This window comes from Colobus angolensis, unplaced genomic scaffold (genome assembly GCF_000951035.1).
Source record: "Colobus angolensis palliatus isolate OR3802 unplaced genomic scaffold, Cang.pa_1.0 Scaffold381, whole genome shotgun sequence".
In the NCBI taxonomy this organism is placed as follows: Eukaryota; Metazoa; Chordata; class Mammalia; order Primates; family Cercopithecidae; genus Colobus; species Colobus angolensis.
The window spans coordinates 2,337,781-2,354,718 of NW_012117166.1; the positions used below are offsets into that span (position 1 = coordinate 2,337,781).

General features: G+C 38.5%; 1 protein-coding gene across 3 annotated transcripts in view; it reads right to left on the minus strand.

The window, feature by feature from the left end:
• Positions 1 to 3,418: 3,418 nt before the first annotated feature.
• STK33 (serine/threonine kinase 33) overlaps positions 3,419 to 16,938 on the minus strand; it is a 145,434-nt gene continuing 131,914 nt past the window's right edge. For all 3 annotated transcript variants that reach the window (XM_011954380.1, XM_011954381.1, XM_011954379.1), the window contains one exon: positions 3,419 to 4,254. In XM_011954380.1, the coding sequence (XP_011809770.1) occupies positions 4,054 to 4,254 (201 nt within the window). In that variant the 3' untranslated portion in view covers positions 3,419 to 4,053. The remainder of the gene's footprint in view (positions 4,255 to 16,938) is intronic.

Genomic DNA, 16,938 nt, shown 5'->3' on the forward strand with positions numbered 1-16,938 from the left:
ACATACTGAACAGAAATCAAAATCAGTTCTCAGCCAGTTCACTCAGAAAAATGCAGGATCCTGAAGAGGACAGCTGAGCGATGTGAGGTCTTTGAATAGTCAGAAACTTCTACCTTAAAACGCTTCTGTAAAGTGAGTTCAGTGCTTGCAGAGATTAAGCGAACACGAAGCCCAGGAGATGTCTTGTCTTCAGGTCACCTGTGCTCCCTGGGCTCTGCAGGGTCCCCTGGAAGCCCCTTCCCTGGTCCCTCACTGGCAGCCGGCAGCTAGCGTGGGGCGGCCTCCTCCCAGGTCGTCTTGGCTGTCACAATGAAGTGCTGCATTCTTTAGGCTCCCAAACCTTGAGCGCAGACAATTTCAGATTTCGGGTTCAGTGTTGGGCAATGCTCAATGTGTCCTGCTCTACCTAGCTCCCAACCTCAGGAACATCTCGCCGCCAGCCCCACCCCTAACCCCTAGTGACCACCCAGGTCATTTCTTTTTGTCAAGAAGAGCTCATTTATCTTTTTTTTTGCCCTTTACTGTACTTTGGTAGAAGACTGGCAGCCAGAGAAAAAACTACCCTGGGTCAAGAACAATGCAGCACTGATAAGGAAAGGGTCAACACTACTTGGGTTGCAGCCAAAGACAGATGGTAAACTCAAATATGGAAGGTGAGGGTTTAACAGAGACTGTTCATAAAGGCACTGAGAGGGCTTAGGAAAACCCATAAGGGAAGACATAGTAGCCAGGGCAATAGGCTGGTCTTGGCCTGCAAGGGCAGGGGACACAGTAAGAGGGCTGCCAGGCAGGAGCTGCGCCCACCAAAGAAGGCAGCGAATGCCCAGCAGCCCTGCCCAGAGCAGGGAGGCACTTGGGGGGTCAGCGTCTGGACCTGGCTCTCCCCTTCTCTCATCTCCCCTTGGTGTCTTCATTGACAGAATCCCAACGAATCCAGAAGCCCAGGGAGTGTGTTAACGCAGTCCCTGAAGATCAGCCTCTCTGGGTAGAGAGGGCAGAGCAGGCAGAGTGGTTCTGGAGGGGCAAATAGAAAATATCCAGCCCAGGGCCATTTCCCAGAGGCCACAGCTCCTTGGTCTCTAGCCAAGCGCAGCCATTATAGGACGCAACTTCACTGGCCAATTTCAAAGCTCTGCTTGCTGCTGGGAATGCATGTTTAAACAAAGCCTTTCTTCTCTGTTCCAACAGCGGGGCTGGAATTTAAAAAGCTTCATTTTCAAGACTGGTTGCTTTTGATCTGTCTAACCTGGCACTTACATTTTGGAGTCAAATAGAATTATTTAAACAAAGTATTTCAGCGACAAGCACAAAATGTTTTGATTTTTTTTTTGGGTGCCCCCCACCCAACCCCCGCAGCAACACACAACATTCCTACTCAAAATGAAAGGACAATTTTGTGGCTGACTCTTAAAATCTCATCTTCAGTTTCCCTGGGTCTTTGTTTCCTCAACCTGTGCCTTTATCTAGGTTTGCCTGTGTACGGGCCCTGGGAGGGGGCTAACTTTACCTCAGACTGGCCTAGAGTAACCAAATATTCTATGAGCAGTGCTTCCCTCCTCTCGCTCCGGCTTCCAGCTTTGGCAGAACCATGTGTTGTCATCCTGTCTTCTTTATGAATTATAATTTATTTTCATTTTGCTCCACATATCCCCATTTTCCTTCCTTCTCTGATGTAAGGCCTTCTCTGAGATCATCCTCTACTCTCCTCAAATGAATTTGTCCCCAGCTCGCCTGCATTTCTCTTTTTTACCATATTTTGCCTGTCTTATCTGTTACTAAAGTTGGAATGTGGATCACTATTTGTATTCCTGGAAAATAACACCTGCTCTGTGCGGTCCTAGACAGGCTACGTCCCACTGGATCACAGCCAAACCCAGCTCCCCACACTACGGAGCACAGGAGGTATCGCAGTGTTTGTCATTGGTGCCTTTGAGTTGGCCTATCAGTCATTGAAAGTCAATCTGAAATGGAAGAGCACCATTTTTTCACAGTTCTGAAAGCAAATGGAGGAAGGAAGGCCATATATCCCCAGACCGTAAAGAGGCACATCCTTTGGAATACAAAGTTCAGACATGGCCTGGTCCAAGTGTGTTCTCCACAACGAAGTAACAAAAATACAAATAAGTAACGAAAATGATGTGGAAATTCTCTCTAGAAAGAGTGAGCTAAATTTCTATTAAAATGACACCTACAAATCAAATGAACGTCTCAGTGGAAGGGCGTTAACAGAATGCATCGTATGGTAGGCTGGGTGGTTGGCCTTGCCTGGTGTGAGGTGGGAAAAGGTGAAGACACGCTAATGTGTTATAACCTTTTAGTTAGTGGTTAATTCTGGACCTTTGCTCAAGTTTACTGAGCAGAATCGCTCATTTTTAGAACCAAGAGAAATGTGGATAGTACTCTATTTGACAACAGGATCTTCTAATCCCAAGAGTATCGCTGTGAAAGTAAGAGTATTTTGAATATAGAGGATATTTCATTTTCAGGCCCAGAGAATAGGCAGAATCAAAGCCACCATGTTGGTTAGGCTTTTCTGCAAGGAGACAAGCAGCCACCGTGCACTAGGTCCCTGCTTTTCCCCGCCAGAGGTGACAGAACTGAAGCGCACACATCTGCCTTTGAGGCTACTACTAGGGAAGGGAAGGTTTCACTTAGCTAATGAGGCCAGAATTCTCTTCAGGTGAACAGAGCATGCCCTTCAAAGACTGGCTCACTAAACCCTGAGGGAAAGCTTAAAGCTCAGGATATGGTTTATGGGCTTCCAATATGACTGGAACTAGTCATCAAGAAGGGAGAAAGATCTTGAAGCAGCTATGTTAATGCCAATTTAAAATAAAATACAGACAATTTCCACCAGATATGCCTTGACCTGCAGGTTCCCCCAAGGGAAGCACACTGAAGGTACTAAGAAAATACTGGCAGAACCACGCAGGGCAACACAGGCCAGTCGTATCTTTGACTCATTCAGAATCACAATAGTGTCTTCTAAACTAATTGCAAGAAGCACATGTACCACTTTTAGTTACCAAGTGGATTTAAACGCAACTAGTATGTGTTCAGCTGGCCAGATGTGGGCCATTTTGGAGACCTGACAATTCCTTGGGGGTTTGGAATGGAACTAGGTTATATCTTTATGAAGGTAAAAGCAATTACAAATTCTTTCTTTAGAATTTGCTTGGGAAGCAAAGGAAAGCAGCTATTCACCCAGTTTGACTTCAACTGGCAAAATTAGTTACCCAGGTGGAAAGGAGATGTCTATATAAAGCGAAGAGAAATGAGGTATGTTCCCCTATTTCTTGCTTCATGATCTTCCCCAAAGATGTGTGCCTACCATTGCAGCAGTAGACCAAACTTATAATTTGCATAAAGGCTTAGAGGACCTTATTATAGTCACCTCTTGTCAACATAGAAATTAATGTGCTGAGTAACATCTGTTTTTTATTGATTTAATCAATACATTGAGAATTTAGCAGCAAGTTAATGGCAAGCAGTTACAAAATCTCCTATCTTTCTATGTTTAAAATAAGTTGTCTTAAACAATCTATAGCAACCTAAAATCTCACAAACACATGTGAATGAAGCACTTCTGCTGTAATACCTATGGCAAGTTTATTAGTAATTTTCTAACAAAGTCTTCTAGTACAAAGTGCACGTATCATTTGGAATCTCCATTACCATATTTGGCCTCTTGTTTTCCCCTATAAATAGCTGTGCCTAAACATAAGAATTTGAAGTAAAAATGAGCAAGTGTGCCCACAACCTTGAATTGTGGGTATCTGCCCCCCTAAAAAACCTTCGTGTACATCTTGAGTTGATTTTCCCTGCAGCCCACAGCCAAGCCTACTGGTGGCTGTCCTTTAATGCCACATACAGCTTATGCTGCTTTGGAGATAACTAGCTTCAATTTTAAGCTGGTACAAACACATGGCGGGGCTCTGCGGAGCTAAAAGGCTACAAGCTCAGCATAGGGCTGTCCTCTTCCCCTCCTACCCCCTCATCAAAGTGCTAACAACAGCAGCTTTGTTTTTATACTGTCCAGTACTGGAGGGAACCTTAGAGTTTCTTCTTGGTTCTGGACAGGGCCCTGGATTTAGCAGGATACTTGGTTGCTGTTCCTTGGCTTGGAGTCACAGGGGTTTTCTCCATTTCCCCCTTGATTTCAGCTGGAAGGAGTTTGTTAGATGTGAAACTTGAACTGCACGTGTCATAGTTGTCCTTACTGGTCGCAGGAAATTGCTTTTCATAAGCAGTAGACTGCAAATAAAAGGTCTTGATTAATTTTCAGACACAAAGCAATGCACATCAATTCAAAGATGCAAGGAACTACAAAGCTGTTCAGGATTTGCAAGCGGGAGCACTCTCTAGATACATAGGGTACAAACTAGTCATATTGTAACATTATCATTAAATGCCAAAAGATCCTTTTGCACCTTTAAGAAAACTGAATTGTTCAGTGTTTGGCGTGGAGCAAACTCTACAGGCTCAGTTTGGAAACCTCTGCTATCCAAAATGTAAGTAAATGACTGGTAACATTTGTGCAGGGAAGTCCACTTAGACATAATTGTACTCACTTCATCTTTACAGATTTCTACACAAGCTCTGACATTTGTGTGGATACCCTGACAAGTACAACGTAATTATTCTTTCTAACCTGGGTATAAAGTGCTACATAAGGCCCACACTCACATCCCCACTATCTTCCCGCATTAATTCCAGAGACTGGTTTCTAATGCCAGTCACACCACTATGGACCTCTTTGAGCCTCTCTGTTCCTTGCCCTTAAGTGGAGGCAACTAATATTTGCACATTTGCCACAAGAGGTTACCATGAGAATGAAGAGCAAGTGTGGCCATGAAAGTATTATGTGAGCTTTAGAGTAGAAACAAGCAGATGGGGTTCTAAGAGGCAGTTGTATTTTCTCGGGTTGCCTCAATCCACAGTAAAGGAAGAAGTGGTCTTGGATCCTGCTGTCATGAGGGAAGCAGGGTCCATTTTGACCTTAGGCCCATTTTTAAAGTGATCACTTTTAATTAAGTGAAGCTGGCTCATAGAGTTCTAAGAGAGTAGAGATTGTCTCAGGAGACCCACAAAGCAACACAGGGGCCAAGCCACTGGGGTAGAGAGAGGGAAGCTCTGGTTTACACAGGATGATTGAGGAAAGAGCTCACAAGTTTAATACTCTGGTTACCTGAAAGTCACAGCACACTTGGGTTAAAAATCAGGTTAACAATTTTCAAAGAGTGTGATAAGATGGTGTGTAACACAAAATAAATGCAGTGTTTCCTGGATCATTCAGGTTCTTGTGATGTAATGACGTTTTATATCCAATAGTAGCACTTAATATATGTTTGCCTAGTCAATCCATGACTTCCCAGGGCTGCAGTAAGTCTGGGTCCTGTAAGACTTTTGGCATCTATATTTCAAGAAAGAAAATCTACCTGATGTTTGCTTACCAAAGAAAGCCCTTAAAGTGTGCCTCTTCAGAACATCACTTGTGTCTGATTTTATAACCAGCATATGCTAATTCTTGAGCAGGTAATACTTAAAAATCATTTTGTACCTTAAAATTTTAATTTGTATAAAATTTGAAATGTAAAAAGGTCACTTTCTTTAGTTCTTTTTCTCCCCCAAGAAAACCTCTGGGTTGCTTCTGTGTATTCTTTTAAGAGGTAGAAAATATTTAAAATTCTATAGTATTCCTTCACATAGGTTGTATTTTTATTGAAAACTCCTTATGTTCAGTGATCAGGTGAGGATACAACACCCCTGATGTTAGAGCATCTGGCTGAGAACAAGTTGCTTTGTTTAGTACAGTGCTGGTCCCTAAAAGATATACACCCTATCTTGAAAATTTCAATTCATAAAATTTAATTACCTTTACATACAAATCCTATTAAAAGGTGAATCTAAGTGTAACTTTCTCTCTTTTGACATTTCTACTTGGATTTTGAGTTATTATCCAAGTTGTTGAGGAAGTAGTTTTCAACATGTCCACTACAACTAACATTCTATCGAGCAGGAATAAAGATTCATTTTCCTTTAATGTACTTATATTCATATCTGGCTTAATGGTTCCATTCTTCTTCACTGCTCCATTTGTTAATGTAGTTGAGTCATTACAGTAGTTTCAGGAGTTGCAGTCACCAGGAAGAAATACTCAGAAACAGTCTCTGTGAACAGAATTATTGATGAGAATTTTTTTCTTTTTCCCAAAAACTCTATAGATGCTGGTATTTTCTTCTTGGATATAATATCTTAAGATCATTATTAAAGTCTTCTGGCAAAGTGGAAGGAAAAAGAAAACTAAACAATGTTTAGTTGCTTTGGTGTAGAAATATGATATTTCTGTTTCATTTTGTAGTAGATAAGAAAATGATTTTCCTCAGCCACACTGATTTTTTTGTAAGTTTAGTTATTTATTTCTTAAAAAGATAGTACATCCCCATGATTTAATATTCACAATGTTCAAAATCTCCTCCTTACCCCATAGTTAACTGAGCTCTGCCCCCCAAAGACAACCAATACTGTCAATTTATAGTGTACACTTTCAGAGAGATTTTATGCATCTTCAAGCAAATATTAGGTGGAACCAAATGGATGTGGTTGTCATTCCACTGTCATTTCCATTGGTTGCTGCAGGTCAAAAACAGTCTAATAATGGCAATTTCCTATGGTTCAATCTAATTCATTGATATGGTTTGGCTGTGTCCCCACCCAAGTCTTATCTTGAATTGTAGCTCCCATAATCTTGTGTTGTGGGAGGGACCCAGTGAGAGGTAACTGAATCACAGGGGCAGGTTTTTCCCGTGCTGTTCTCATGATAGTGAATGAGCCTCACGAGATCTGATGGTTTTATAAAGGGCAGTTCCCCTGCACACATTCTCTTGCCTGCTGCCACCTAAAGCGTATCTTTGCTCCCCCTTTGCCTTCCACCATGATTGTGAGGCCTCCCCAGCCAGGTGGAACTGTGAGTCCATTAAACTTCTTTTTCTTTATAAATTATCCAGTATGTCTTTATTAGCAGTATGAAAACAGACAAATACACTCATCTACTGACATGCTTTCTCCCCGCCTTTCATACAAATAGTAGCCAACTATAAACACTCTTACACCTTGACTTTTTTCAACTAATGATTATCTTGAAGATCATTCCATGTCAATTCATAGAAAGAAAAAGTCCTCATTCTTTTTTTTGGCTATGCAATATTCTCTTGTTTAGAAGTACCATAATTTATTTAACCACTCCCTTTACAATGAACACTCAGGTTTGTTTCCAATCTTTTGCAAGCACATTTTGCACATGACATTTTGCACATTCGTAAGTTTTTCCACAGGATATATATTTTAGAAGAGAAATTCTTCAGATAAATGGTATAAGGATTTGTAATTCTGAAAGATATCATCATGTTGCCTTCCACTGCAGTTGTACTGATGTATAATCTTACCAGTAGCATATAAGAGTGCCTGTTTTCTTATTTGTCAATTTGGTTTTAATACATGTTAAAACTAATACAGTCATCCATATTTTAATTGAGCTCCAAAATCAGCTTAATGCTGGCTGCACTGAAACAAATCACAGTATTTGCTCCTTCACTCCCTGGTAACATCAATTCAAATCTACTTGCCTTTATGCAAATATATATATATATTTTTTTGAGATGGAGTTTTGCTCTTGTCGCCCAAGCTGGAGGGCAATGATGCAATCTCGGCTCACTGCAACCTCTGCCTCCCGGGTTCAAGTGATTCTCCTACCTCAGTCTCCCAATAGCTGGGATCACAGGCACGCGCCACCATGCCCAGCTAATTTTTGTATTTTTAGTAGAGGCAGGGTTTCACTATGTTGGCCAGGATGATCTCAATATGCAAATGTTTATGCTTCTGTGTATATGGGTTTGTCTTATAAAATACTGTATGTGTATGTGTGCCTTACCATTTCTCTTTACTAAATTCCAGTTGCATGAAGTTTAGGATGCCATTGTTTAGGAAGCAGTATCCTAATAGTTTTTCTAAAAGAGTCTGAGACTCCCCTCAAATATCCTTCATTGAAACCATTCCTCTGATGCTAACGGAATACGAATGCAGAATGGCCACCATGGTGACCTCCAGGCCAGGCCATAGTTTTCTTAACAAAGAGCCAAGCCTCTTAGTTCCTGGAGTGGGCAAGGCAAATTCCAGCTTCCAAGCTTTATCTAGAAACATGAACAAATCTTAATTTTTCAGTAATTTATTTTGTTGGGTTATAGGTTATCTAAGTTTTGCATTTCTCCTTTTCTTCTCTTATAGCTGGTGGGATTCCTCAGGGATCTATGCTGTCACTGATGCAATTTTATAGTTTTGTAAGTAATAGAACAGAGAAATGAAAAATGAAATTGCCAAGGCTATAAGATCTTCCAGGTCAGGAAAAGCAAATAGAAGATGATGAGCTCCCATAAGATTGTACAAAGGGGGAGAAAGATAACAGAGGAATTTCAATACTTAGTTCTTAGGCGAAAGATTCTAAATGATCATTATGAGACTGTTGGGCATATATTTACCAATCCAAGAGAAGACCTAAAAGTCACCATAGGCTGTTCTTTGAAGATACTGGTCTAATGTACCATGGCACACTGGTCAGAAAAACCTAGCTATCATCAGAAAGCATTTTAGAAATCAAAGAAAAAAATTTCTATCTTTATATAAAATCATGATGAATTCATACCTGAAACACTGCAACCAGCTTGAACAGGTATAAAGGGACCAGAGAATGTTTACAGACAGGCTACTAATATGATTAAGGAATGAAGGTTTCTTTTTAAGAATGCTCTTCAATCTAAAAGATAAAGAATAAGAGGCTATATATAATCAAAATCTATAAAATGAAGGAGGAGGCATATTTCAGCACTGTGGAGGTGGACAGCATCTCTGAGTGCTGCAGTCAGTCAGGACGGTTACATCAAGGGCTACCTCAAGCAGCATTTCAATTGTTCTTCATCTCTGGCAAATTCTTACCATTTGGGACACTTGAAGAACAGTCAGTTCTATTCGAGGCAGAATGATGGAAAAGATGACCTTACAAGCTTCCCTCCAGTTTCAGCTTTTTGTAATTCAGTACCCTTGGCCTAATTTCTCTAGCTCATATTATTAATCTTGAAAAGGGGGCTCCATATGTGCAAGGGGAGATATGTAACAAGAAAATTGGACTAACAATACATATTTCATTATTCACTGGCATGGCTTTAACCTGATGAACTTGTCTGGTGATAATGGATGCAAAAGCTGTAAGCTCTAGGCATATCCCTGCCAGTTAATACTAGTGCATGATTACTAGAAACTGTTAGCATTTCTCTGAATTTTGAGTAAAATACATGCTATTTAAGTAAAGTGGTTTATCACCATAGCAACAATTTCTAGAGTCACACATTCAAATTATAGGCCTGTACAAGGTCCAAATGACAAAATTCTGACACAAGTTTTCTGCTATAGTTTTGTGTGTAATGGCTACTGACGTTCTCTCACATCCCTATGGTTTTCAGAAGAAGGAAAGGAAAGCTAAGGGAGAAGAAAAATTGACTTCCAAATATATAGACTTCTAAGGTTACTTGCATAAAGATCTGGGTCTTGTGTGGAGTCAACAGAAATGAAATCTAACTTGCAAATTACAAAAAAAAAATATGTTTCTTTTCTTTGTAACTGAGGTATAATCTATATACAGTAGAATAACATATCTGAAGTGTACAGTTTGATGAGTTTTGACAAACACATAGGCCTGTATATCCAACACCACAATCAAGAAATAGAACAATTACCAAGAAAGTTCTCTCTTGCCACAATCCAGTCAACCTTCTCCTGGGAGCCACAACTATTCTGCTTTTTTCAACATAAATTAGTTTTGCCTTTTCTAAACTTCATATACATGGAAAAGAATGCATTATGTGCTCTTGTATCTGAGTTCTTCTGCTTAACAGTTTTAATTGAATTTTTATTCAGATATTTGTATATTCTCATGCCATTGAAAGGTAGGTTTTTGAGATTCATCCATGTAATAGTAACTCATTTCTTTTTTCTTGCCAAGTAGTACTCCATTGTATGGATATACCACAATTTGTTTACTCATTCTTCTGTTAATGGATATTTCGGTTGTTTCCAGTTTGGGGCAGCTTATATACAGAGCTGCTACAAACATACACTACAAATCTTTTTGTGAACTCGGGATTGCTGGATAAATGGTAAGTGAATGCTTAACCTTAAAAGTAAATGCCAGCCGGGCACAGTGGCTCATGCCTATAATCCCAGCACTTTGGGAGGCCAAGGTGGGTGGGTCACGAGGTCAGGAGATCAAGACCATCCTGACTAACATGGTGAAACTCCATCTTTACTAAAAATACAAAAAATTAGCCGGCTGTGGTGGCACACCTATAGTCCCAGCTACTCAGGAGGTTGAGGCAGGAGAACTGCTTGAACCCAGGAGGTGGAGGTTGCCGTGAGCCGAGATTGCGCCACTGCACTCCAGCCTGGGCGACAGAGCAAGACTCCATCACACACACACACAAAAAAAGTAAATGCCAAACTATATTCTGAAAGAATAGTACCATTTTGCATTCCCACCAGCAAGGTGGGGAAATTCCAGTTGTTCCATATCCTTGCCAATATCTGGACTTGTTAGTTTTAAATTTTGGCCATTCTAGAAAGTATGTAGTGATAGCCTGCAGTGGTCTTAATTTCCATTTTCCTGATGACTAATGATGTTTAACATCTTTTCATATGCTTATTTACTACTTGTATATCTTCCTATGTGAAGTGTCTGTTCAAGTCTACTGACTATTTTAAAACATGAATTGCCTTATTGCGTATAGGAGTTGTTTATATATTCTGCATACAAGTCCTCTCTCATATATATTTATTGCAAATATTTTCTCCCTGTCTGTGGCTTGCTTATTTTTTAACATGCTTTTGATGAGCAAATGTGTTTTATTTTTAGGAACCATTTTACCAGTTTTTAAAAGTGCTTTCTGTGTCTGTGTTCTAAGAATCTTTGACTATCTGCTGGATGGAAGATAGTCCCTTATGTTTTATCCTAGAAGCTTTATAGTTTTGCTTTTAGTTTTAGTTCTACCCTTCTCAAACTAGTTTTTGTGTACAGTTTTAGCTAGGGGGTCAAATTTCATTTTTCCTCACATATATCTACTATTGTTCTAGCATTATTTATTTAAAAGATGTCATTTACCCCTTCGAATTGCTTTGAAATCTCTGTCAAAAATCAACTGACTGTATAAACATGGGTCTATTTCTAGACTCCCAATTTTCTTCTATCCTTACATCAACACCACATTGCATTAATTACTGTATCTATGTAGTAAATGTTTAAATCAAGTCATGTAAGTCTTGCAACTTTGTTCTTTTTAGGTTATTTTGTCTGTTTCAGGTTTTACGTATCTCCAAATAAATTTTAGAATCATCTCGTCAATTTATAACAAAAAAGCAAGTGTTCTAGATTTCAACTGGGATTGGTTTAAATGTGTAAGTTAATTTGGGGAGAACTGACATCTTAATAGTACCAAATATTCTAAACCATAAACATGGTATATCTCTCCATCTATTTCAGTCTTTTTCAATTTTGCTCAACAACATTTCATGGTTTTGGTATAAACATTTTGCATATATTTTGTTAGATTTTTCACTAAGTGTTTTATGTGTTGTGGCAATTAGCATTTTAAAATTTTATTTCCCAATTGTTTATTGCTAATATATAACAATACAATTTTTATATACAGATCTTGCATCCAGCAACCTCTTTAATTCACTTTTTGTAGATTCCTTGGGATTTTCTATGTATATAAACATGTCATCTGCAAGTACAGACAGTTTTATTCTTCCTTTACAACATATATAATTTTATTTCTTTTAATTGCCTTGCTGCATCAGCTAGAACCTTTTGTACAATATTAAAGAAAACTAGTGAGAGAGAACATCCTTGCCTTTCCCCTAATTTTAGCATGAAAACCCTCAATATTTTACCATTAAGAATGATACTAATTGCTTGGATCTTTTTGTAAAATCTCTTATTATGTAAAAGAAGTTCCCTTTTATTCCTAGTCTGCTGAGGATTTTCTCATGTTTTAGTGTTGAATTTTATCAAATGCTTTTCCCAAAATCATTGAGATGATTATATAGCTTTTTCCTTTATCTATATATAGTGAATTATGTTGGTTGATTTTTGGATGTTAATCCAAACCTGCACTCCTGGAATATACTGCAAACACTTAATTATGATATGCTATTCTTTTATATATTTCTAGATTCAGTTTGCTAATATCGTTTGAAATTTTTATGACTATAATTTATGAGAGATATTGGCTAACAATTTTCTTGTAACATCCTTGTCATTTTTAGGTATTGTTATTTTTAAGGCAAACATGCCTTATAAATGAGTTGAGAAATATTCTCAAGAGTTTGTGTGTAAGTTTTCTTATTTCTTCTTTAAATATTTAGAAGAATTAGACAGTGAAATCATTTGGGAATAAAGTTTTCTTTTTAGGAAAGTTCTTTATTACAGATATGATTTTAAAAATAAATACAAAATAATTCAGATTTTCTATTTTTGTGTAACTGTTTTTGTACTTTTAAAAGAAATTTGACCATTTCATATAAACTTCTCAATGTATTGGCATTAAGTCATTAAGAGCCAGTAAGCCTGAAGATAGATCAACAGAAAGCATCCAATGTAAAGAATAGAAAAAAAGATTAAAAAATGGATAGTGCCTCAGGAATCTATAGAACGATATCAAACTGTCTAATATATGAGTAATTGGAGTCTCAGAAAAAAAAGGAAAAGATAATGACAAAACTTCCAAAATGTGGCTAAAGGTACAAATTTACAGATTCATGGAGCTCAGCAAACCCCAAGCAGGATAAATGTGAAGAAGAACATGCTTAGCAATAGCATTGTTAAACTGCTGAAAATCAAAGATAAAGAGATGACCTCGAAAGCATCCAGAGAAAAGTGACACAATACATATAAGCGAAGAACATTTCAAATTTCCACAGATACTTCATCAAAAAAATGATCAAAAGTTAAGAAAAAAGGAGAGTATCAGAAATGATAACTATCTGGATAAATAAAAGAAATTTTTCCTCTTAATTTCTTGAAAACATACATGACAATTTAAAGCAAAAATTATATCACTATTTTGTGGGGTTTATAATCATGTAGATGTAATACATGTAACACTTATAGCATAAAGGTAGGGTAAGAGATAAATGGGCCCAAATTAATACATTTGGAATTGAAGCAATACTTGTTATAACCCAACACAATGGGTTGGTTCTCCATAGAGAAAGGATATGCATAGCATAGCCAAACAGCTATAGGCCCTAAGGGGAGCTGAGCAAAAGTCAGGCTTGGGAAGAGAGGGAAGTGATTTAAAGGATTCACTAATACATCTTTGCAACAATGGGAATCTGGTTAAGCCTGTGGTAAAACCTAAGCCTTATACAAAAAGCTCTTGCATGGGAGTAGAAGTAGGGACAAAATATTCCTTTAGAACAAAAGCCTTGTTTATGGGAGCCTATGAATCCAGGCCAGCAACTCGCGTTGCAAGCAGCATTAGATCAAGATGTTAGCACAATTAGTTATTTGTACCTGTATTAGTCTACTATTGCAGTAGTTATTCAACTATGTTTGAGAGGTCCCCACAATCACCCCCAGGTTCGACAAGTCACTGGGAGGACTCACAGGACTTAACACTTATATTTGTACTCATGGCTATGACTTATTACAGTGCAAGGATGCAAAGCCCAACCAGCAAAAGGAAAAGGCACTTCAGGCTAAATCCAAGAGAAACCATGAGCAAGCTTCCAAGTGTCTTCTCCCAGGGGAGTTGCAAAGGATGTGCTTAATTCCGCCTGCAATTAGTTGTGACAGCATGTGTGAAATTTTGCCAACTATGGAGGCCCATTGGAGACTCAGCACCCATGGTCACATAGGCAGCCTCTGCCTAGCACCTACCCAAATCCCAGATTCCCAGAAGGAAAGTAGGTATTCAGCATAAACCATATTGTTTGCACAAATAGTTTAGACAAAATTAGCTAAGTTCCCAGAAATAAGCCAAGGGTCAACCTTGCAAATAAATAGGTCTTTTGAAGGATAGCAGTTTAGGCCACCTATGTTAACTCTTTTCTGCACAACCACACAACAAACAACTGCAAAAATCTCAGTATCTTGTAACAGCAAGTATTAATTTTTCTCAATTAATTGCAGAGTTTGGTTGTGCTAGACTAAACTTCAGGTATTAGACTGAATTCAGATCTGTTCCACAAATCTCCACAATTCCAGAACCTGTGGCTTTCTGCAGGCATGCTCTTCTCATGGCAGGTGACAGAAATAGAAGAGAGCAAGCTAAATCATGCAAACACTTCTAAGGTTCTGCTTACATTACACCCTTTTAACATTCCATCAGCCAGAATAACAGCCAAAACCAACATTAGTAGGGTGAGAAAATAGCCTTCAACAGTTCTAGTAGAGAGAACTGCAAAGTCACATGGCAAAGAATATGCATGTACAAATTATTTATAGGAAAGGAATAATTAATTGGAAACAAGAATCCAATCTACCACAGTACCCTAGGAAACTCACCAAACTCAGAGAGCAAATTGAGGTTAGAAGCAGCACATTACCACTTTTGAAAATGAAATGTCTTGGTTTGTTTACTAGTTTATTCCCACAGTTATACCCAAAGGAGCCTTGATACAACCAGGAAAACATATGCAATTTTAGTAATATTCTATATACATCCATGTGCCAAGAGTGTTACATGCATGATTTCATCTAGCCCTTAGTTGGTGAGATTATTATCCCTATTTTATAGATGAGAAAATGGAGGCCTAGAGGCTTGCTGAACACCATAAAGCTTCTAAGTGGTGAAGCCAGAATCTGAATCCAGGCAGCCTAGATCCGAAGTTGTACTTTTAACTATTATGATATTTTAAGGGCTGTGCTTGGGCACATATGCCATATTGCAATGCTTCAATACTGGGATATGAAAGTATGCCACAATTGTGCAAGTACCGTCACATTTTCATATGATAGTCAGTTCTCATGGACTCAGAAAGTTAAAATGTAACTTTCAGGAAAAGAAAATTTCTATCCCACTCACTAAAATATCATGAAAACTTAAGTTTTTCCTCACAAAAATATTATCAACATACCAAAGTATTAAATTTCAATGTTATTTAAATGTCAACATTTCTTGTCTTTGAAAAAATGTTTTATGAACACATATCATTTCTCAAAATAATTTTTCAAAGTTTCTAAACCACCATACCTTTCTACTTTCTAGCCTAGATAAAGCAACTGCTACATGTACTATCTCCTACAATACTGTAACACTAGGTTTTCAGTCAAGGAAAACTTATCACAAAAGAAAATAATGACAAAAATCTATTTTCTTTTCCTTTTTTTTTTTTTTTCTTTTTTTTTGAGACGGAGTCTCATTCCGTCGCCCAGGCTGGAGTGTAGCGGCATGATCTCGGCTCACTGCAACCTCCACCTCCTGGGTTCAAGCGATTCTCCTGCCTCAGCCTCCCGAGTAGTTGGGATTATAAGTGAGTCCCACCATGCCCAGCTAATTTCTGTATTTTCAGTAGAGACAGGGTTTTGCCATGTTGTCCAGGCTGGTCTCAAACTACTGACCTTAGGTGATCCACCCATCTGGACCTCCCAAAGTGCTGGGATTACAGGCGTGAGCCTGAAAATCTTCTATTTTCATTAAACAAATTCATTCAAGACTGTGTTAAACAATTTTACAATTAGGAGGTTTCTCCATTACAAAGCAAGAATTCCATAATGCAAATATACTTGTATTGCATCTAGAGATTCCAGTCCCTTCCTCCATGGTTATGGGAAGGTACACTTTAATTATGGATGTTCATTTCTCTCCAATTGTTTTCTGAGCTTATGAATAATGGAAGCATGATAGCATTTATCAGGAATCATTAAGGACCTAATGTTAAAAGGCACACTACTGCAATAAGCAGTGGTCTGCCAAGTGTCTCATCAGAAGATGAGCAAATGCTATTGCAGGAGTGAAAGTCGAGTCTATCCAGTAAAGCTGATAAAGACTTTGTCTTAGGGAGTTCAGAGGATTACCAACAGCACAAAACATTATCTAGATGTCCTCAGCATGTGAGAAACAAGATATACATGTGAGAACATTACTGTCCTCAGAATACCATAACCAAACAAAGGTGGAAATGAACAAAAGGACATTGCCAAGTGCCAACTATCTGAAAACAAATCTGAAACAAGTGTAGTGTGATATCTTAGTCCAAATATTAACAAAGAGGAGATGCAGACTGCATTTTCCCATAATGTCCAAGGCATTTGGAACCAAGGGACCATTATTTAGGGAAGGAGGAAGGTGCTGAGTTCAAGTGCTTTTGCTTTTGTTTTTGTTTTTAACACATCCTCACTTACTCTCTCTGCTAGTTTTCCAAGAGCTCTGACATTTTTTCGAAAGGTGTGATTACCCTGGCTTTTGAGAAATTCCCAAATCTAAGCATGGGAAAGTTCCTTAGAGGACATCAAGGGAGGACAAGCTCTACCCACCTTGCAAGAATTCCTGTTATGGCATTTATAACAAGTAGCCTTCCAGAGTCTGCTTGAATACTTCCAATGATGGGGAGGTGGAAGGTTTGTTATCCATGGCCCAGCCTTTTTCCATTGCTGGTGAATTCTGACTATGGAAAAATTTTTCCTGTTGATGAAACCTACATTCCTAAAATATCAACCAATATTCTTACCATCTCTGTATTCTTGAAATTTCAACCCACTGGTATAGTTCTAGCACCCACAAACAATTTCAAATTCCAATTCTTCTGTTCCCTAGTTGATTCACATAGTAAGTTTCATTAATTTGTGACTTGCAGGGGCGGCTGGATGAGTGGGACCCCTCCCGTGTGACA